Genomic DNA, 23,940 nt, shown 5'->3' with positions numbered 1-23,940 from the left:
GCCATTTTCTCTCTCTCTCTCTCAAAAACAGATTTGTCAATTTTAATCTATTTAGATGTTACGCAGACCTCAAGGTTTAGATATATTGAAAGATGTTTAATGGTAATTTACGATTAAATTACCCGAAGCTACTATCCACAGCCACCCAAATTCACTGCTTTGGACAGCTGAAGCCCCGTCCCACATTGCCTTCCAGATTTGGGTTATGGACTCCTCTGTTACACACCAGAAACTCAACGGCAATGCTATGATGTTCACCTGATGTCGGCGGCTTGCAGGGCACAGCCTCAACTTTTCAACTCTCAAAGGAAGCAAAGGATTGGAGGGCAGGGAGGAGGTTGCCAAATGAAATTAATCAAATGTCAGATTTGCCCAGGGTATACATTCAGGGATGGACAGTGATAATTAACCTTGTTTATTCACAGATATAACTGATGCATCCACCTGCACGGTCACCAACAGCAAACTACAGAGAGGGCCTTCTCTGCTGTGGCACCCCGGCTCTGGAATGAGCTCCCTAAGGAGGTTCGCTTGGCACCTACGTTATATGCTTTTATACGCCAGGTGAAGACCTTTTTATTCTCCCAGCATTTTAACAGTCTATACATAAATTTTAACTTGGTGTTTTAAATTTGTAATTTTGCATTGCTGCTGTTTTTATCTGGTTGAGCTTTTATATTGCATTTTATATTACGGTTTTATACTGTTGTTTTATACTTTGAAGGTTTTTAATTTTTGTGAACCGCCCAGAGAGCTCCAGCTATTGGGCGGTATAGAAATGTAATAAATAAAAATAAATAAATAAACTACTGGTTGCTTAACAAAACTGTACATGAAAATTACTCCGGATGCAACCATATCCACCTTTTTACAATAAATAATTTCTAATGCATGATATACATGCAAGCTCCAAGCTCAAGGCATACCGGCTGCTTTGCATTTTGGAGGTGACTACCCCACAATAATCTATGGGTTTCAGCTAATTCGTTGTTGCGTTTTTTCCCGAAGAAGCTACTGTGCAAACAGGACAAACAAACCGGAGGCCTGTTAATAAAGTTTACAACGCTGATAAGAACAAGGAAACAATAAACATAACCTCGTATTATAAACTTAGTTTACAAGGTTACTATACGGATGTCATCACCAGCACTGTATTGTGTCTATAAACTGTGACTGTGGTTTTGATTTATGTATATCATGCATTAGAAATTATTTATTGTAAAAAGGTGGATATGATTGCATGTGGAGTAATTTTCATGTACAGTTTTGTTAGGTAACCAGTAGTTTGCCATTGATGACCGTGCAGGTGGATGCATCAGTTATATCTGTGAATAAACAAGGTTAATTATTACGCTGATGACACGCAGCTCTATCTCCCTGTGACAACTGAATCAGGTGAGGCTGTGCAGGTCCTGGACCAGTGCCTAGACTCAGTAATGGGCTGGATGAGGGCCAATAAACTGAGACTGAATCCTGGCAAGACGGAAGCCCTGTGGGTGAGTGGTTCCCGAGTCCGGGAGACAGGCTCATTGCCTGTTCTGGATGGGGTTGCACTGCCTCTGAAAGAACAGGTTCGTAGTTTGGGGGTACTCTTAGACCCATTTCTGTCGTTGGAGGCTCAAGTAGCTGCCACGGCTCGGAGTGCCTTTTACCAGCTTCGGTTGGTTCGCCAACTACGGCCTCTCCTGGACAGGGATAGCTTGGCCACAGTGGTACAGGCATTGGTAACCTCAAGACTGGATTACTGCAACCGCGCTCTATGTGGGGCTGCCCTTGAAGCTGCTCCGGAAGCTGGAGCTAGTGCAGAATGCTGCAGCTCGGCTGTTGTCTGGAGCTGCCCCTTTCCTGCATGTAACTCCTCTGCTGAGAGAACTGCACTGGCTGCCTATTCGCTACCAGGCCAGGTTTAAGGTTCTTGTACTTGTGTACAAAGCCCTAACCAACTTGGGACCAGGATACCTGAGAGAGAGAGCGCCTTCTCTCTTACCAACCTGCCCGGTCACTGAGGTCATCTGAGGGCCTGCTCCTGGTGGTTCCACCTAGATCCATCCTCCGATTGGAATCCACCAGGGGAAGAGCCTTCAGCGTGGTGGCCCCCCCTCCTATGGAACTCCCTGCCTCTGGAGGTCAGGCAGGCACCAACCTTGTACTGCTTTCGGCGCCTCCTGAAAACATCTTTATTCCAAGAAGCCTTTCTCTAACATGCAGCCTTGGATTTCTGTTTTTGCTTCTTTTAAATTTTGTTTTAACTGTTTTTATTCTGTTTTTATTTTCATTTTACCTTGTACACCGCTCCGAAATTTTTCAGTGGGGAGCGGTATATAAATATTCTAAATAAATAAATGAATAATTATCACACTCTGTATATATCAGATCATTGAACTACTGCCTTCCTTTTTTCTTGAAAATTTGGCCAGGGTGCCTACAATCTGCAATGAGTAAATGGCGTATGTATGTATTTATGTATGTATGTGTATGTCCACCCATGCATAGACACACCAACTACTGGGGCGAATGAGAGCTGAATGAAGAACATGGATAAGCACCGATGTGGAGAACGTGCATATACGGGGATGAACAGGGAATGCCGTACGTGCATAACCAAATCACGTTGCACTTATTGGATACATTAAACAAAGTAAATATGCACATTTCTAGGCCGAGAATATATGTACTCACCAGCAAGTGTGTGAAATATTTATTTATTTATTTATTTTATTTATTGCACTTATATACCGCTCCCATAGCCAGGGCACTCTGGACGGTTTACAGAAATTCTAAAATTAAGATAAAAACAAATATACAAAATTTAAAATTTTGTATATGGGCCCCACCCCACCCCACCCAACTCCTGCGTCTGCCACTAACGCTGATAGAAATGGGTTGGAAATGGAAACCGGTGAATCCGTAGTGATGCTGGCAATTTGGAACACACTAGTTACTCAGCCACAGGCAAACAACACAGCACTAGACTAGGATTTAAAAACAACACCCTGGTGGTATGAACATTGCCAATATGTTACCTGACGAGCCATGGGAAATCCCAGAAAAAACATACCTGCTGAGCCATGAGAAATCCCAGAAAAAACATACCTGCTGAGCCATGAGAAATCCCAGCAAAAACATACCTGATGGGCCATGAGGAATCCCAGCAAAAACATACCTGTATGTTTTTATACAGCTTTTTATACTGTATTTTGTATTTGTGCTTTTAAAATTAAATAAATAAATAAATAAATATAAATAAATAAAATTCTAAAACACAGAACATACACACATAAAGCATTAAAAACCGTTAAAAAAAACCTAAACATGTGGGTGATTAAGATGTGCCACCATAAGCCTGGGCAAAGAGGAAAGTCTTAACCTGGCGCCGGAAAGATAGCAGCATTGGCGCCAGGCGAGCCTCGTCAGGGAGATCATTCCATAGTCTGGGGGCCACCACCAAAAAGGCCCTGTCCCTCGTTGCCACACTCTGAGCCTCTCTCGGAGTAGGCACCCGGAGGAGGACCTTAGATGTTGAACGTAGCGACCGGGTAGGTTGACGTCGGGAGAGGCGTTCCGTCAGGTATTGTGGTCCCAAGCCGTGTATCTTGCTGATGGTTGACCGCTCTGCATATTGCTACTTCTTCAGACACTACGCACATTTACCAGGCATTATGCATCATGCCCTGCCAGTTCTGCTCATTTGTCTACTTTCTGAATGATGGCTGTTGAATGCATACAATGGCCACGGTTATTTATTTTTTTAACCACTATGTCACAGTGGCTCTGGCAAGTGAAAAGACAGGTTGCTTACCTGTAACTGTAGTACTTCGAGTGGTCATCTGTGCAGTCACACATTATGGACCTGTGGACAAAAGATCTCCGCTACCGACGGACATTTGTTGTGTTTATTGTGTTTGGGAGAAACACACATTGTGGAGTCCTGTGCCTTTTGCCTGATGTCAATCCAAGGATGTGATTCCTCGCGGTATTGAGGGGGGGAAAACCCTTGTCGGGAGAGGGGGTGACTGGGAAAGTCAGCAACATTCTCCAGAGAAGACCCTTGAAGTTCCCCTTCTGAAATCGATGCCCTGATGGGCAATTCCTCTTCCGGTATCGTAACTATTTGGAATGGGGACGGTACCGGTGAGTCTACTGATGCCTCATGCCTCGGGGACGTCGGTGTCGGAATCGAACAACATCGGAGGTGAGGTCGGCGTTGTTTGTCTCGGTATCGAGAGGGACTTCGGTAGCGAAAGTCTCAGTATCAGGCTTTTCGGTACCGACGGAGACTTCGGTATCGGAGGATTTGGTATCGGGCTCTTCGGTACCGACAAAGACGAATGCGATATCTTCTTTTTGATATGCTTCCTTTTGCTCTTTTTCTTGAGCGGTTCGTCTCCTCCGTTACGCTCCCTAGCTCTCTTAGAAAGCTTTTTTTTCTGCTTTTATTATTTTTTTATTATTAATTTTTTATTTTCTACAATACTTAAACATACACCATTACAATTAAAGAAAACAACATACTACATAAATGTTGATTAACATTAATATCGTATCTATATAACATAATCAAACTTAACATATAAGTGCACCCCCCACCTCGGGATCTCATTCCTGATTCCAAAATCTCATACTTTCTTCTGCTGGCGGTTTCCCACTTCCCTTAGAAAACACGAGTATTAGGAACTGTTTCCAGATTCCTTCAAAATCATTTGTTTTTGCTATACCTCTTCTTACTTTAATGTTACACGTCAATTTATCATTGATAGCAATATCCCATACTTCTTTGTACCATTCTTCAATACAATAATCTCCTTGAATCTTCCAGTTCCTAGCTACAATCAATCTTGCTGCAGTCAGCAAATTCGTTATCAATTCCTTAATTTCTTTTTTACATTTTAAATCTTCAAATAGTGACAGTAATGCAACTTTTGGTGTTCGTTCTATCTTCATTCCCACAATTTCTTCAATCTCCAAAAACACCATCTTCCACAATTTTTGTACATATTTGCATTCCCACCACATATGTAAATACGTTCCTTTTCCCCCACATCCTCTCCCAACAATTTTGCTTCTTTAATGGAGGAACTGAGAGCTGGAGCAGGTGGCTCTGACAGGGCTTCACTCCGTATAGTAGGAGGCTGAGGCAGTGACTCCATTATTTTTGGAGGGCTAGAGACTCGAGCCGGTCTCGGAGTATCTACTGCCGCCAACGCCCTTTCCCAGAGAATTGCTCGAAGGTGATCTGAGCGGTTCTTCCTGGCTTGCCTAGAGAACTTTAGGCAAAAGGCACAGGACTCCACCACGTGTATTTCTCCCAAACACAATAAACACAATGAATGTCCATCAGTAGCGGAGATCTTTTGTCCACAGGTCCATAATGTGTAATGCACAGAGACCACGAAGAAGAATTATGTATTACACACACTCCCAGAAGTGGAGGAAACCAAGAGGATCCTAGTGGTAGTGGTGTTAGAATTATGTACCGTCTCCTCTCCATTTGTGCATGCCTTTGATGGAGGCCGTGACGACACACAAATTGGGTAGATCACAGTTAGAAGAAAAAGGAATCGCCTCATTTGACACATGCACAGCAATGTGGTGCACATTTTGAAGCCTTCAGAGAGACTCAAGTCACTTAACTGGCACAGTCCCACTGGTTAAAAGCTGTTTTGACACATCCATGACCACGTCTTCACGGGATGAACAGCAGCAACAATCAATTCTCAAGACTGGTTCTGCGGACACCGATCAAACTTTAGTATCTCCTCGCACCTCAAAACACGCTCTCCTAAAATGGGTCCATCTGTAGGTTCAGCTTATGGTCAGCAAGAACTAGGAAATCAAGGGGGGGAATATCCTTGGGGATTTTGATCACTGCAAATTTCTATATGAAATTGTCTGACCCACACCTCTCGGACAAATGGTGGCATCAGGACTTAACTATTTCACCAGCCTTTGTGATTCTCCAAATGCTGCAAAGCAGTTCAAGTGCATCCACATTTAAATATTCATTCGAGGAGAATAAAAACTACCCCATATTAATGCAGAAACAGAAAGGAATTATGGGTTAAAATATGTGAAAGTGACAACGACTGGAACTAAACAGATTCACCCATTCCTAAATGCAGATACATCTACAATACCTCTCAGAACTCCTTCCTGTTGGACACTGCGGACCTCGGAACCCATCCTCCAGTACAAAATACACGCACGCTACATTTTAATTTCATTTAATTTCTTACATTTCTATACCGCCCGATAGCTAAAGCTCTTTGGGCGGTTTACAGAGATTAAAACCCTAAAAATACAATATGATAACATAATATAAAACCACTTCATCCAAAAATTTAGCAATTTTAAACCATCAATAATTAATGCTAGGAGCAATTAAAACCTTATCGTATGCTGGGAGTAGAAGAAAGTCTTAACCTGGCGCTGAAAAAGTGACAATATTGGTGCCAGGAAGTTCTCACTGGGGAGAGCATATCCCAACTGGGGGGCTAACACCAAAAAGGTCACCTTCCCTTGTTGCCATCCTCCGAGCCTCCCTCGGAGGAGGCACTTCAAAGAGAGACTCAGATGAGCATACTATACAGGTAGGTTCCTATCAGCAGAGGCACTCCATAGGAATTGGGGTCCACAGCTGATAGGTCAAAACCAGCACCTTGGACTGGGCATGGAAACGTACAGGCAGCCCATGCAAGCAGGCCAGAGACAGTCTTATATGTTCAGACCTTCTGACTCCTGCTATCAATCTGACCATCACTTTAATGTATTTAACCGCCGAAGCTCTCTGGGCGGTTCACAAAAGTTAATGACATCCATTGGCTGAACAGCACCTTTTTGCTTGCAATAGTCACATGAGCAAAGGCCTGATCCTGACCCCCACTGGTCCATTTGTACAGTGGGGGCTCTATCTGTGTCTTGGAGCTGAGAATAACCTGCCAAATACACCATGTCACCTAGGAAGGGGCCCATAGGGCTGGCCTGTTCTTCACTCTCTGTATTCTGATTACATTATTATTATTATTATTATTATTATTATTATTATTATTATTTATTTATATAGCACCATCAGTGTACATGGTGCTGTACAGAGTAAAACAGTAAATAGCAAGACCCTGCCGCATAGGCTTACAATCTAGTAAGTAATGCATGTACTTGACCAGGGTAAGCAATATGGTGCCCTCCAGATATTTTGGACTACAATTCCAGTATCAGAGGCAGTTAACCTATATACAGCAGTTGTTGGGGAACATGGGTAGGAGGGCGCTATTGCACTCAAGTCCTGCTTGTGGGTTTCCCATTGACAGCTGGTTAATAATAATAATAATAATTTATTTCTTACCTGCCTCTCCACTTGGATTAAGGCGGGGAACAACAGGGAATATAAAACCCATAAAAACTGATTAAAAACATAGTATACATGATTAAAACATCCTTAAAACATTCTAAAATTCCACTGGATAGGCCTGCCGGAATAGATCAGTCCTCATTGCTTTTTTAAATGCTAAAAGACTGTCAAGTTGACAAATTTCCTCCGGCAGGCCATTCCACAGCCTGGGAGCAGAAGAGAAGGTCCTCTGGGTAATACCTGGTTAGGCACTGTGTGAACAGAGTGCTGGGCTAGATGGACCTTTTATCTGATCCAGCAGGGCTCTTCTTATGTTCTTACAACTCTGTCACCGTGGCCAATGGTCAGCTATTATGAGAGTTGTGGTCCAAAAGATCTGGAGGGCACTATATTGCCCAATCCTGTACTATATGGACAATCTCAAACCCGACACACAACCCAACAGGGCCCAACGCAACAAGGAAACAGGAGAATGGATGTGGTTGAGTTTTTGACGAAGCCTCACTATGTCCCTGTTCAGAAGACTCCTTAAACCACAATGATTGAGGCTTGTTAACAAAAATACCCTTAACCACCGTGGTTTAAGGAGTCTTCCGAACAGGGACAAAGTGAGGCTTCGTCAAAAACTCAACCACATCCATTCTCCTGTTTCCTTGTTGCGTTGGGCCCTGTTGGGTTGTGTGTCGGGTTTGGGATTGTCCATATAGTACAGGATTGGGCCATCAGCGGAGGGCAACCAGGGTGATCAGGGGTCTGGAAACAAAGCCCTATGAAGAGAGACTGAAAGAACTGGGCATGTTTAGCCTGGAGAAGAGAAGATTGAGGGGAGACATGAGAGCACTCTTCAAATACTTAAAAGGTGGTCACACAGAGGAGGGCCAGGATCTCTTCTCGATCCTCCCAGAGTGCAGGACACGGAATAACGGGCTCAAGTTAAAGGAAGCCAGATTCCGGCTGGACGTCAGGAAAAACTTCCTGACTGTTAGGGCAGTACGACAATGGAATCAGTTACCTAGGGAGGTTGTGGGCTCTCCCACACTAGAGGCCTTCAAGAGGCAGGGACCATCTGTCAGGGATGCTTTAGGGTGGATTCCTGCATTGAGCAGGGGGTTGGACTCGATGGCCTTGTAGGCCCCTTCCAACTCTGCTATTCTATGATTCTATGATCTTCTGAATAGGCCTATGACAGCTCTTCTCATTTTACACTGAAGCCATAGGTACCCTTTTGCAAGTCACCCCAAGCTCATGAGACATGCTAGTGTGTTGCAGAAATGTGGGATGTTTCACGCACAATCTATAGCAAGTGCAGGCCTTTTCTCCCTGCTAGTTGAAATATCCTAAATTTTTGGCAATCAGCAATTCCCATAACTAATTTTCCCAGTTTGGTTTTCCAATTTAGATTTGCATGCTTTGGATCATTTCTGAAATGCCTAATATGTACTAAAATTGCCAAAAAGCGCATGTCGAGTTGACACTTCTCCAATATTCCTCATTAATAGACTGGGCCAGTGATCTGAACACCTGGTGATCCATTGAAGCGACCAGGCTGACCTGTGTCAAGACAGCCCTTAACGACATTGCTAAATAAGCAGAAAAATGTCTCTTATGATTTTGTTATATTTGACATAGGAATGCAGAGTTATTTGTGCGATTAGACACTACACCATACGGGGCACCACTAAAAATGCTTTTCAGCAGAGCGTGCAGAGGTCAGGTGCTCATTGGTCATGGTAGTTTGCTGCACCAACAATGGAAGGTATCCTCTATATATAGAAGATGATGGCTTCACAGGAGGAATCTGAAGCTACCCTCACATACATCTCAAGTAAGAGCTTTTTGCACCAGAACATAAACAGCCGATTACACGTGGCCGCGGCAGCCCCATTTGAAGGGGGCGAAATCTTCCAAGTGAGCAAACCCTCATCACTCCCTGTCAGGTAAAAGCATGAGTCGGCCCCATAGCATTTGACGTGAAGAGTTCAAAGAGACTGAAGCAATTAATAGAGGTATAGCTTTCAAATCGCGCGAGGTACTGGTTCCCCTCTATACAGTCCTGGTTAGGCCTCATCTTGAGTATTCTGTCCAGTTCTGGGCACCACACTTCAAGAAGGATGCAGACAAGCTGGAGCGTGTTCAGAGGAGGGCAACCAGGATGATCAGGGGTCTGGAAACAAAGCCCTATCAGGAGAGACTGAAAGAACTGGGCGTGTGTAGCCTGGAGAAGAGAAGATGGAGGGGAGACATGATAGCACTCTTCAAATACTTGAAAGGTTGTCACACAGAGGAGGGCCAGGATCTCTTCTCGATCCTCCCAGAATGCAGGACACGGAATAACAGGCTCAAGTTAAAGGAGCCCAGATTCCGGCTGGACATCAGGAAAAACTTCCTGACTGTTAGAGCAGTACAACAATGGAATCATTTACCTAGGGAGGTTGTGGGCTCTCCCACACTAGAGGCCTTCAAGAGGCAGCTGGACCACCATCTGTCAGGGATGCTTTAGGGTGGATTTCTGCATTGAGCAGGGGGTTGGACTCGATGGCCTTGTAGGCCCCTTCCAACTCTGCTATTCTATGATTCTATGAAATATTACGACATTTGTCAAACTATCCTTTGCTGGTTAGGTGTGGCAGTGGGGTTTTCAAACTGCTCATCGATCCCTGGAACTTCATTTCTTTTAACAATACAAGTTAGAATCTATAAGTAAGATTATAGATGATTTTCTAAGAAACCCTCGGCGTATTAGCGACTTTTCAAAGAGAAGATAAGTAAGTAATGGCAGACAAACCTCCCTGAAGGTCAACTTGCAGATGGTAGCTCCTCTTGAGTTGGTGTGTAGAGTCTGAAAACCACAGATCTAAAAGCAAGGTGGAGTGGCTAGACCCTCAGTGGTAAAATGTTGCATGGTTTCCTCTCACAACTCACACTTTCCCCCCGCTATGGTATAGTCCAGCTTTCTCCAACCTGCGTAATGACCATGATGGCTGAGAATGACGACAGTTGCAGTGCAACACATCTGGAGGGTACCAGGTTGGGCAAAGTTGGTGTAGTCAAAAAGCAAAAATTAAAGCCTGAGGTTTGGTGAAAAAAATAGAATATGATCTCAATAGAGTTAGTTGTTGCGTTGTCGTATGGGAGCAGCCACTCCAGTGGTATAAAGGCTCAGTTCAGATGACACGTTAGTCAACTCAGTGGGAAAACTCCACTCAACGGTTGAGTTTCTAGGGGGTACACCCCACACATGTTCTAATTCCACTGTTGTGTGACTGTGGGCTACCGTGGAGTTGAGTAAAATCCATTGTGACGTTTGATTGGTAGTTCCTCTGCCCTCTCTCCTCCCCCAGTCCTCCCAATGCTATCCCATCATCCATTGCTGCAAAATAACAATCCCGGTGGCCCTCCTAGAATGGCACTCACTCCTTTTGCCGCTCTTGCGAGGGAATTCTGTAGCCAGTGGGAAAAATCAACTCAATGCAACGGAAAACTCCACGGAGCCTACCACACAGCACACAGGTTGTGCAGGAACTCTCCTCTGCACAGTGTGGATATTATGTATGGAGTTTTCCTCCCCCCCCCCCCAAAAAAAAAACACACCTCTGCCACTGCGTGGAGTTTTCCCGCCAGACAACACATTTCTCAACGTTGGTGTAAAAACTCCACCGTGGAGTTCTAAAACCACTGTTAAGAAATGTGTTGTCTGAACTGAGCCAAAATATTATTTGTCTCCATGTTCAATGCTTACATTATACATATGGATTGTTTCATTAACAGTTGTCTCAATTTTATTGTGAAATTTGCTCAATATGCTGCAGCAAAGATTCAAGAAGGAGTTAAGCATGGAAAAGAAATTATCAGGCACCTTGAAGTAAATTAAACTTTTATTCTGCAATACATATGAGCTCACAATTGAGCCCAGACTTCGGTATACAATGTAGAAAGCAAGAGCCAGACTCATCTGAACTCCAAAATGCATATCGTCAGGAATCTCAAGCAGACCACAAAAATCCGCTCGTACGTTAGTGCAGTTGGAAACACGTGGGCCAGTGGCAAACTACCTCATCTAGAGTCAAACTTGTCCCATTGATAAACTGATGGAGGCAACTCCAGTTTAAAAGTATGGATGGTTTGGTTGATTTTTTAAAAAAATTATTTTTTTAAAAAAACACACAGATTAAATATAGTATTAAATATGGTCAACACCAAGCACTATTAAACTCAAGTCAGGTAATCCCAAATCTATTGCACTGTATACATTAAAGTCTGGCTTGCATGTTTGTAAACTGCTTCACAGCTTGATCGGGTCTGAAATAATGATGCTGATAATAATAGGAATAATAAAATAATAATAATGACGATGTGCCTAAGAGCTGTTTTGTTATACTTTTATGGTCCCATGAGACACACCTTTAGTACATGAACCATCTTTTCCCAAGCAGGCTAGAAAGCTACCATACTCCAAAAGCAGCAACAGCATTCATTTACAGGTCTGGTCTGAGTGTGCGTAGAGAGCCTGGTCATTCGAGACAAAATATGTGTTAATTCCTAAACAGGAGTCTTCAGTTACAGGGTGATAAAACCAGAGTGACAACTAAGTACATTAAGTCTCCCTCCCCTGCCTAGATTTTTTTTTAACCTGGAAGCAGTGGGAACAATCCACTAGGAACATCTCCTGCACATGACCCACTGAAAGGCATAGTACTTATGCAAGCTTTCTAGCGCCACCCCCATTTCACCGGGTCATGCTCAGTGCCTGCTGGCAACAGGAATGGTGAAGGGAAGGAAATAAATAAAACTGCATGCAGAGAGGAGTTCTTTTTGGGTTTTGTCGGGTCTTTTGGCGTGGCAGGTCTGCCTGCGAAGTTTACCACTTGTTTCCCAAATTAAGAAAACCATCTGTGCATGCCCCTGAACCACAAAAAGCTGCAAGGCCCGGCGGAGCGCAACAAGCTGTTGAGGAGGGGAGTTAATACGCACGCGGTCCTGCGCACACAGACCTCCTCTGCTTGTCTTCAGGCAAACGTTTGGCTTCAGTTCCCCCTCAACTCCTCAAAAGAAATCTAAATAAACTTAACCGGACAATACACAAATGGCCTGATCAAATCTGCCAGAGCGATTTGCAAATAACAGGAAACCAGGGTAGGAAGCAGGAAGTGTTTACCTCGGTTCTGGATATATCGTGATCGTGTGGAATCAAAATCTACTTTCCAAAACTATAGCAACAGTTTTCCCCTCCACCCCCGTTCCATCGCATAACTGATCAGGGATTCTGAGTGCAAGTTTTATCTTCATTCCAGATATATAGTTTCACCTTTGTAACGTGCCACCGCCACCACGGCGCCCAACCCTCACTTGTCAGAACCCTTCCGCGGCCTGCGGAAAGTGGGGGCGTCCTTGTTCAGTGCACAGATCCTCCGGGAGAACTCTTCAAATTCCCCCAGAACTTGGTCGTCGCATTCCACTGCCACGGCGTGGTCCACGGGGATGTAGTTAAAGGCTTCAAGCTGGTCTCCTGTGCCAAACCCCGTGGCTTCCATGCCCATGATCTCTTCTGCTTGCTCGACCGTGCAGAGGAGGTCGGCACCAAGAGGGCCACGGAACACACACGGCTGCTCGTTGGTCGCGGCCTCAGGGTGCTCGCCGGGCAACGCAGCCCCATTTATTGCACGCGAGGGCCCCAGGAAAGGCTCCTGCTGATCTCGGGAATTGTCCAGGTTCCTGTTTTCACCATTGAGACTGTTACACGAATCCGCTCCCTTTTTGCTTTCTTTTGAGAAGTCAATGGAGGTATCTAAAGAAGAGGATAAGGATCCAACCTTTTTATCAGGTTCTCCTACAATGGCAATGGGCTGTGTTAAAGCGGAGTTGTAACTTGGAGGGGGAGTCTTGTACTGCAGTCTCTCGTTCTCCGAGCTGGCCCGTTTTCGGAGTCCCTTGTCAGGAGAAGGATGGCTGCTGGAGAAGCCAATATCCAAACCCACAAACGTGGAACTCTGTCTCTTTGGAACTGGAATGGCACTGGAAATGTGGTGCCGATCGCTATAAAAAAAATGGCGAGAATGATATGTTAAAACATGGTTAAAACATGGTTAAAATCATGACGAGAATGATGGTTAAAACAGTGGAGAGGGGGGAGGCTTTATGGAAATGTTTATAACTTTCAGGATTGATTTGATTTGATACATGTGATTTATTACAATTATATACCGCCCCATAGCTCTCTGGGCGGTTTACCAAAAAAAAAGGAGCAGGAAGGTTATCAAACTTGAGAAAGCTGAGCCTAGATTTACCATTAATATTTATTATTTCATAGATTTCTATAAACAGCTAACATTCTTTTTACAAGTCATGTGTGCTTTACGGTCTCCTCTTTTATACTTTCCACAATACCACGAAGAAATGTACACAGAAAGAAACGGCAAGTTTGCCACAGCAGCAACCCATAACTTTGCAACTGAGTAAAGATTTGAACACAAATTCCCTGTACCAAAGCCCAAACATCTATCCACTGCGCTGCACGACTTTAAGACTTTTTTTTAAAGTGTGTTTAAAGCAGGGAGGAGGAAACTCTTTTGGTCTGGGGGCTGGCTTGTCCGCCAGACCAAGCCTGACGGGCCAGATAATGTCAAGGGGTGAGGCTCCGTACCAAAGCCCCTCCCATGACCAATGACCTAGGGAGGTTGTGGGCTCTCCCACCCTAAAGGCACTCAAGAGGCAGCTGGACAGCCGCCTGTCAGGGATGCTGTAAGGTGGATTCCTGCATTGAGCAGGGGGGTTGGACTCGATGGCCTTATAGGCCTCCTCCAACCCTACTATTTTATGATTCTATGATGTCATGGCCCACTTTTTCCCCACTGTGTAGAGAGAGGCACAGAGTTCCATGCCTCTCTGTGTTCATAAAGCAGCTTGGCCATTCAGAACAAGTGCCTCCTTCCCAATCAAGGCATGTGTAGGGTGGGAAGGGATTCAGCCATCACTTGCAGGAGCCAGCTCCTTCAAGTGGCAGTCAAGAGCAGGGACATTCTTTTCTTACCTCCCATCAGAAATAACAAAGGGATTCCCCTCCTGTTATCTCCTACCACAGATCGGAGATAACGGGATTTCTCTCTCCAGGCCAGCGAGTGTGGCTAGGGGAGGAAGGGGGAAGGGTTCACAGAGGCTGTCTAACCATTGTGGGGCAGGTTAGCCTCGCAGGCTAGAAGTTGCCCTCCTCTGGTTTTAAGGCTCAGAAGTAACACCAGGACTTAAAACACAAAGCTCTATGCTGGATTCAAGGACTGTGTGAATCTCATGGACTGCATGAGAAACAGAAATCTTCATCCATCTCTCTCTCTCTCTCTCTCTCTCTCTCTCACACACACACACACACACACACAAAACACAGACCTACAGTATATCCTTTTCACACTTCATGACAACAAAGGAAAAAGAGCACTGATTATATGCCATTTGCTACAAAAATCATTTCCGGAGGAAATTTATCAAAACGCTCAGTTCTATTCATTTGGGTATGATAAAGTGGAGCATAATCCATGAAAGCTTATGCCACAATAAATTCGTTAATCTTTAAGGTGCCACAAGACACTCTACTGATTTTGTCCCACTACAGGTGTTAATTTCCTCAGTGATGCCAAAAGGGTTGTGTCATCACCAATTACTACTGCTAGGAAAGGTCATTTTCTATACATTTAAGCTCTAATAGAAGGGTCACAGGCGGTACTGTTTGCAGGTCATTACCATTTAACCCCAACCTTTACACTCCCCCCACCAATTACATCCTTGTGTTAGGTATATTTGACAACAGGTACTTCTAATGAAGTTGCCTCTAGTCTACAAAAGCCTGTGCCATAATAAATTTTAGTTTTTAAGGTGCCATGAGACATTTGTGTGTCCCCCCCCCCAAATAAACAAAACATACAAAGAGAGGGCAAGTCACAATCACCCCCACCCCCTCCTCTGCTTTATGACTTCCAAGTTCACAGCCTTCTTGGCCATGTTTTCAAATTTTGCAGCCAAGGTCTTTACCCAAGTTCCATTTAACCTGAAAGTTTCCAAATTCCTGTATTCGTACCACACGTCAGTCTGAACTTTGGATGCTACCTCCTAGGTCGGCTCCTGCATTCCCCATTTCTGATAAACTCCAGAGTTGGATCTAAGGCCCTGTTGGGGTATCATTTATCTATCCACCCCCCCACCCACCAAACTGCACCAAGGGAGAGGTCAGGGGTGAGCCACGGGCTCAGACACGCTCCCTTCATAACTCCTGAGTTTGGATCTCCCTTGAACCTGGGAGATGAAACACTCTAAAAGGAAGATTTCCACATTCAAATAAATGCTGGATCGTCCCGTTCCCTTTGCCGCACTGTGAGAGGAAAGCTTCTGCTGCTGCTGGGCAACCTCTTCCTAGGTATAAACTTGGAGGTAGGGGGTGGGAGAATACCATTTTGTGGTTAAGCAGCAGGGTTTAGCGTGTTGTCTGAACGGGGCCACTACTAAACCCTTCAGTCTGGGCAAATGCCTCAGTTCTTCAAGCGATTGTACGATATCCACTGCCTACAGCCTGCATTAAGGAATGCACACATGGAACTGCCAGCGATACCATCCACACTAAACACTTAAAGTTGAAGCTGAATGCACACATAAATGGGTTCAAGTCACAGGAAGCCACGCTCTGGCTGTACATCAGGAAAGACTTCCTGACTGTTAGAGCAGTATGACAATGGAAGCAATTCCCTAGGGAGGTCATGGGCTCTCCTACACTAGAGGCATTCAAGAGGCAGCTGGACAGCCATCTGTCAGGGATGCTTTAGGGTGGATTCCTGCATTGAGCAGGGGGTTGGACTCGATGGCCTTGGAGGCCCCTTCCAACTCTGCTATTCTATGATGACCAGGGGTCTAGAAACCAAGCCCTATGAAGAGAGACTGAAAGAACTGGGCATGTTTAGTCTGGAGAAGAGAAGATTGAGGGGAGACATGATAGGACTCTTCAAATACTTAAAAGGTTGTCACACAGAGGAGGGCCAGGATCTCTTCTCGATCCTCCCAGAGTGCAGGACACGGAATAACAGGCTCAAGTTAAAGGAAGCCAGATTCCAGCTGGACACCAGGAAAAACTTCCAGACTGTTAGAGCAGTACGACAATGGAATCAGTTGCCTGGTGAGGTTGTGGCCTCTCCCACACTAGAGGCCTTCAAGAGGCAGCTGGACAAGCATCTGTCAGGGATGCTTTAGGGTGGATTCCTGCATTGAGCAGGGGGTTGGACTCGATGGCCTTGTAGGCCCCTTCCAACTCTGCTATTCTATGATTCTATGACTGATTATACAAAATCATTGCATTGACGGCCACCAATTTGGATGGCTTTAAAAAGGGGTTGGATAAATTTCTGAGGGAGAAGGCTATCCATGGCTACTAGCCCTGATGGTTGTGTGCTATCTCCAGTATCCGAGGCAGTAAGCCTGTGTGCACCAGTTGCTGGGGAACATGGGTGGGAGGGTGCTGTTGCACCATGTCCTGCTTTGTTGTTCCCTGGGCGATGGCTGGTTGGCCCCTGTGTGAACAGAGTGCCGGACTAGACGGACCCTTGGTCTGATCCAGCCTCAGGGCTCTTCTGATGTTCTTATGTTCGGTCCTACTGTTTTTGTCATCATATTTTAAGAGACGCACCCCTACTCACCCCCCCACCTCCCAATCCTGGTCAAAAACATCCTACATTTAAAAAAAACACCCCGAATGACACCAAAAAGATTGCCTTGTTATTTAGTACGTTTGTAAAAGGCATACAAAAACTTTTTGAAAAGACAAAATACAATTCGCAGTCTCAAATATGTATCTTTCCCTCCCTATGAAATGTTTCCTCCGAGGGACATTACTTGATCGCAGCTGGTTAAAATACTAAATCGTGATTGTCTGGCCACCAGCCAAAATGCACAGCTATAGCCCAGTGGTATGAGAATGTTTCAAGAAGAAGGGGAAAAAAGCAACTTAAAACATTCAATTCTCCCCACCCCACCCACCCACTTCTGTTGCAAATATGACCTCATGGCAGCAAGAAATGAAGGTGTTTAAGTTGGTTTATAGCCATCTGAAACATTTGCTGCTTTAAGCAAACCCTTTGGCCAATATCATGTCAACTGTATTAAAGAAAGGGGGGGGAAATGGCTCACACCTCTTTAAAGATTATAGCTTAAATAATGCAAAATAATGGCAGGGTCGCTAAAAGGTGCCAGGAGGAGACAGCCAGTCATGAAAGCAAGCGGAAACCGTATGTTCTGGCAAGTTGAGAAATGACCACATAAGATGGTTCTGATTTAAAAGATAGAAAATTAAGCTGCCTGTGTTCATCAGGCTCATAATATCATAGTTTACTTTTTGTCCCCCAGGCAAGAAGCCAGTGGCTTGTCTATGAAACCACCTTAGAGCCAATCCAGAAGTGTCAAAGGCCCAGTTACTGGACTGGTGCAGCAACCGGAATGGTGGATGTGGAGAGGCAGGGCACACGGCCACATACACTGCCGGGTTCTACATCTAGGAAATAGAAACCAAAGGCACAGTTACAAGATGGGGGATACTTGGCTCAGCAATGCTACAAACGAAAAGGATCTTGATGTTGTTGTAGATCGCAAGCTGAATATGAGCCAACAGTGCGATGTGGCTGCAAGAAAGGCCAATGCTATTTTGGGCTGCATTAATAGAAGTATAGCTTCCAAATCACGTGAGGTACCGGTTCCTCTCTATTTGGCCCTGGTTAGGCCTCATCTTGAGTATTGCGTCCAGTTCTGGGCACCACAGTTCAAGAAGGATGCAGACAAGCTGGAGCGTGTTCAGAGGAGAGCAACCAGGATGATCAGGGGTCTGGAAACAAAGCCCTATGAAGAGGCTGAAAGAACTGGGCCTGTTTAGCCTGGAGAAGAGGAGACTGAGGGGAGACATGAGAGCACTCTTCAAATACTTAAAAGGTTGTTACACAGAAGAGGGCCAGGATCTCTTCTCGATCCTCCCAGAGTGCAGGACAAGGAATAATGGGCTCATGTTAAAGGAAGCCAGATTCCGGCTGGACATCAGGAAAAACTTCCTGACTGTTAGAGCAGTATGACAATGGAACCAGTGACCTAGGGAGGTTGTGCGCTCTCCCTCACTAGAGGCCTTCTAGAGGCAGCTGGACAACCATCTGTCAGATATGCATTAGGGTGGATTCCTGCATTGAGCCGGGGGTTGGACTCAATGGCCTTATAGGCCCCTTCCATCTCTACTATTCTATGATTCTATGCAGGCACTCCATGCTGAAGCCCATATGTGTGATGGGTTGTGTTGCGCAGTGTTCTCATCTCTCCCAGGCTTTTGCACATATGGCATTCATATGTATGCATATTCAAATCCAGAGGTGAGAACATCTACTGATTTCAAGCACTGCTTTAAACTTCAGGTGAACTTCAGAATTGGAGCAAAATACTCCATGATTAACTCTGCCCTGTGGACTGGGCAAACACACTACTTAATGCATGCCTGAAGCACCATTTTTGGGTGGAAATGCAGGCTAGACATCGAATGAACAAACAAAAGGAAGGCACGTGTTCAGAAATTGCTCAGTGCCATTTCTCCTTTCCTTTTCCCCCACAAAATACCAAAGTGAGAATAGAAGCAGCATTGCCCTCGCTCTGATGTGGCTTTATGACAACAACTCAGCTCTACACAGGAGTGACTTGTAGGAGCAATCATGCGTCATAAATGCATAAGACAAGAAGCAAGCCTTAACTTTATCTGTTTTCCCGTTCAACAAACAGGATCTGTATCAGTAGTTCAGTTCAAAAGTAGCAGTATTACATTCCTCCTAAGAGGGCTATTTAGCTGTGTCCAACAGCAGCCAGAGTATTCCTTCGCCTACATGCATATTTCACTAGCAATCCGTGTAAACACAGAAAAAAAATGATGTTTGGAATGAAAATGCAGAGAACAAATATTCTATAGCAATAAATTGCTTCTTTGGGATGCAAAAAAATTGATGTGTAAATCGGTTTAAATGCTATGCCACGTATCCCAAAGCAAATGATACCAGAGAAAAATCTGAAATTAATTAAGAGAGACCCAAATCCATGAATCAGGAGGGAGACGCATGTGAGGAAGCCCCAACACTGTAAGCTGTGCAACCGTATATGTGAAATCCTTCGAGCTGCCCGTCACTGAACAAATTGCTTGAAATATTAAAACCTATTAACAAGCCTATTTTCTCTAAGTCATATTGAATAGGCAGCGTGAAAGTCACATTTTAGAGACTTGGAAATTAAAGTCAGAAAGCATCGCTCACGTACGTTATCATGGTGGTCAACAATATAACACCCATCAAGCTACGCCTGATGGCTTGCTATGCTTATCCACAAGGTTTATACGACCATTTGGTACACCAACACACTCTGGAGCATGTCAGGAGGTTATGACTGGGGTTGGACCATTTCTCCAGCTCTTTACAAGTCCTCACTTGTTCCTCTACAGAGAATACGTGCAGGGTGCCTTGATAACACTGTTGCAGCCACACCCCATCCTTTTGGGTCAGTTCCTGGGATCCAAGAATGGTTGGACTCCAGTTTCAATCTTCCACAACTTCCAGCACTGAAATACTGTGGTACTGGGGGCCAGGTGAATATCTATGCTCAACTACTACGCCATTAACTTCCTAACTCTTCAAATTCATATACCATTCAATCCTAACACTTCCTCCTTGAGGAAGAGCAGAATATAAATAAATGAACAAAAATAAAATGTATCATGGGAGTGCAATATTAGTATCAAAATTAGTATTAATTGACTCGCATATTCATAGTCCTTTGATCTGCTTCAGAGGCTCTACTTTAGGTTCCCTCACCATTTGGAGGTACAGCAGGCAGTTATCCAGGGCAGAGCCTTTTCTGCAGTTGCCCCCAAAGTTTTGGAACCCTCTCCCAGGCAAAGTATGATCTGTTCCCTCATTGCTGGCATTAGAATCATAGAATCAAAGAATAGTAGAGTTGGAAGGGGCCTATAAGGCCATCGAGTCCAACCCCCTGCTCAATGCAGGAATCTACCCTAAAGCATCCGTGACAGATGGTTGTCCAGCTGCCTCTTGAAGGCCTCTAGTGTGGGAGCGCCCACCACCTCACTAGGTAGCTGGTTCCATTGTCGTACTGCTCTAACAGTCAGGAAGTTTTTCCTGATGTCCAGCCGGAATCTGGCTTCCTTTAACTTGAGCCCATTATTCCGTGTCCTGCACTCTGGGAGGATCGAGAAGAGATCCATGTACACTGATGATGCTAAATAAATAAATAAATAAATAAATAATAATAATAATAATAATAATCCTGTCTCTCCTCTGTGTGACAACCTTTTAAGTATTTGAAGATGTTATCATGTCTCCCCTCAATCTTCTCTTCTCCAGACTAAACATGCCCAGTTCTTTCGGTCTCTCTTCATAGGGCTTTGTTTCTAGACCCCTGATCATCCTGGTTGCCCTCCTCTGAACACGCTCCAGCTTGTCTGCGTCCTTCTTGAAGTGTGGTGCCAAGAACTGGACGCAATACTCTAGATGAGGCCTAACCAGGGCTGAATAGCGAGGAACCAGTACCTCACGCGTTTGGGAACCTATACTTCTATTAATGGAGCCCAAAATAGCATTTGCTTTTTTTGCAACCACATCGCACTGTTGGGTCATATTCAGCTTGTGATCTTCAACAATTCCAAGATCATTCTGACACTATTTTGAAGTTTCTAATTTTCTGCTGCAGATTTGTACTTGTTATGTCCTGGATGATTGATAGTAAAGCCTTTTCAAGAAGCTTTAGCACGAGGTGGTGGGAACAAAGTCTCCCTAAAGATCTGCAGCTCCAAAAACTCTCCAAAAGAGAGCTTTGGCTATTGGGCAGTATAAAAATGCAATCCTCCTCCTCCTCCTCCTCCACAAAATTCAAGCAACAGTTCCCAGATACTGCTCCACACCACAGGAAAGCAATGCTTTTATTTTGGAAGGCATGGTTTTACTGAAGGCTAAAGGTGTCTATGAAAAACAACCTGCTAACCTGGTTGAGGCAAGAGTAAAGTTGAGGCGGGGAAGAGGAAGAAGTGGAAAAGAGGAAACAATTGCACCATTAGCAAAGATCAGGAAATGTTAGTCATGGGATTAAATTCCTGGATTAGAGTCCTTGGGAAATGATCCGATTGACCACATGAGAAGATCGCTGTTAGAGAGACTAAAAGTCCATTCACTTATCCAGCTTTTGACCTGAAAGTGGTCAACCCGATGTCTCTTGGAAGCCTCCAAGCAAGGCATTAAAGAAATAGTCCTCTCCAGCAACCGGCATATCAATCTGGTTTGCATGCAATGACAAACCATGGTTTATTAAATTGCTGGTTAATTGTTGGATCATGGGTTGTTATCTGTGAACCTGGAACTTTACGTCAATTATGGATTGTTATCCATGAACAACCCGTGAAGAGAATCATGATATGTTGCGGGATTGTGAACAATGGGTTGTTTAAACTATGGGTTGTCATTATGTGCGAACCCAGAAACGTAGGTTGCTTCTGGGTGTTTCACTGTGCTACAGAGACAGCAGGCAAGAGCAGTAAAAAAAACCCTCCATCTCTTTACATGCCCGTGCCATGTAAAGACAGCTGGGGAGGGAGCAGGCAAACGAGGAGGGAAACAAACAACCCAGGAGCTGCAAAAACAAACCATGGTTTGTTTGGCAGACAAACCCTTAGTAGGGCAAGAAACCATGGTTTAAATAAACCAGGGGTTACTGTTATGTGTAAAATAACTCAATGCCTCTGAACCTGTGGCCATTATGACTAAAAAGCCATTATAGACTTTTCCTCTTTCATGCATTTGTTTGATCTTCTGTAAAAGCTGCCTAGGCCTCTAGCCACCACCTTATCTTGAGGCAGTGAACTCCTTGAGCCATAAGAAGAGCCCTGCTAGATCTAGTCCAGCACTCCATTCAGACAGTGGCCAACCAGATGCCCCAATTGGAAGCCCACAAATTGGACATGAATGCAACAGCACTGTCACACTTCGGTTCCCCAGCAACTGGTACACATAGGTATACACTGCCTCTGATACTAGTGGGAGCATATAGCTATCAGGGCTAGAAGCCATTGTTAGGCTTATCCTCTATGTGGTTGACTAATCCTGTTTTGAAGCCATCCAAATGTTGTGTGTATGCGTGCAAGAGAGAGAGAGAGACAGACAGACAAAATTCTTCAGTTGGCATATTGGCGTTAAAACTAATGTTTCAGTAGCCATTTTCTACAACACGTCTTCCTCTAGTTTTATAATCCAACAGCTCTGCTTGAGTAGTTCCTCATCTTGCCAGCTGGATCTGTGATGTTGGCCCATTTAAATAAGACAGCCACTTGTCCGTGGGTGTTTAACAAGCCCATGAGCTGAGTTGGCTGAAATCTGCTTTCTTTGCAGCCAGTGGCGTACGGCGGGGAGATCCAGGTTCATACCTCTGCTTGGCCCCCATGATCACAAGGGAGTCAATTTCATAGCCTAAACTCACACAAAAATGTGTGAACCGCCCAGAAAGCTTCAGCTATTGGGAGGTATAGAAATATAACAGATAAAATATAACAGACAAGCTGGAGCGTGTTCAGAGGAGGGCAACCAGGATGATCAAGGGTCTGGAAACAAAGCCCTATGAAGAGAGACTGAAAGAACTGGGCAGGTTTAGCCTGGAGAAGAGAAGATTGAGGCGAGACATGATAGCACTCTTCAAATCCTTGAAAGGTTGTCACACAGAGGAGGGCCAGGATCTCGTCTCGATCCTCCCAGAGTGCAGGACACGGAATAATGGGCTCAAGTTAAAGGAAGCCAGATTCCAGCTGGACATCAGGAAAACCTTCCTGACTGTTAGAGCAGTACGACAATGGAATCAGTTACCTAGGGAGGTTGTGGGCTCTCCCACACTAGAGGCCTTCAAGAGGCAGCTGGACAACCGTCTGTCAGGGATGCTTTAGGGTGGATTCCTGCATTGAGCAGGGGGTTGGACTCGACGTCCTTGTAGGCCTCTTCCAACTCTGCTATTCTATGATTCTATGAAATAAATAAATAAATAAACAAATGACAGTCTTGTGGCACCTTAAAGACTAAGACATATATTGTGGCATAAACTTTTGTGAGACAGAGCTGCCTTCATCAGGATGCTCCCTCACAATTTATTTTTCTGGTGGGGGCAATGGGGGGGGGAGAGAATGAAGAGAGAAATACATTTAGATGGCCCACTGTAACCTGCCCTAAACTCTTGGGATAAGGTAGGAAAGCATAAGTCAAGTCATTCTACGATTATTTATTTATTAACCTTTATATATCAAAAAGCCATCAAGGCGGCACTTGGTATTAGTGGTTACCAAATACACTGAATTATCACAAAAGCAGAGGGATTATCAAGCAGAAGAAACCAAGTCACAGAAGAGTTGTAAACGAGAAAATTCAGAGACTTAGCAGGCATGCGCACGCACACACACACACACACACATACACACACAATCTGATATTGTGGCATCTGGCAACGCTTTGTCAGTCATGTGAATCTAGAGACTGCAGTCAGTCAATAGCATGGCCTACCTGCTGCAT

General features: G+C 44.6%; 1 protein-coding gene across 3 annotated transcripts in view; it reads right to left on the bottom strand.

Annotated features, from left to right (window-relative positions):
• Positions 1-11,202: 11,202 nt before the first annotated feature.
• UVRAG (UV radiation resistance associated) overlaps positions 11,203-23,940 on the bottom strand; it is a 125,235-nt gene continuing 112,497 nt past the window's right edge. For 2 of the 3 annotated variants that reach the window (XM_063127239.1, XM_063127240.1), the window contains exon 15: positions 11,203-13,378. In XM_063127239.1, the coding sequence (XP_062983309.1) occupies positions 12,688-13,378 (691 nt within the window). In that variant the 3' untranslated portion in view covers positions 11,203-12,687. The remainder of the gene's footprint in view (positions 13,379-23,940) is intronic. The other variant, XM_063127242.1, reaches the window with a different exon arrangement.

This window comes from Elgaria multicarinata, chromosome 5 (genome assembly GCF_023053635.1).
Source record: "Elgaria multicarinata webbii isolate HBS135686 ecotype San Diego chromosome 5, rElgMul1.1.pri, whole genome shotgun sequence".
NCBI lineage: Eukaryota > Metazoa > Chordata > Lepidosauria > Squamata > Anguidae > Elgaria > Elgaria multicarinata.
This window is presented reverse-complemented; position numbering and strand designations above follow the sequence as displayed.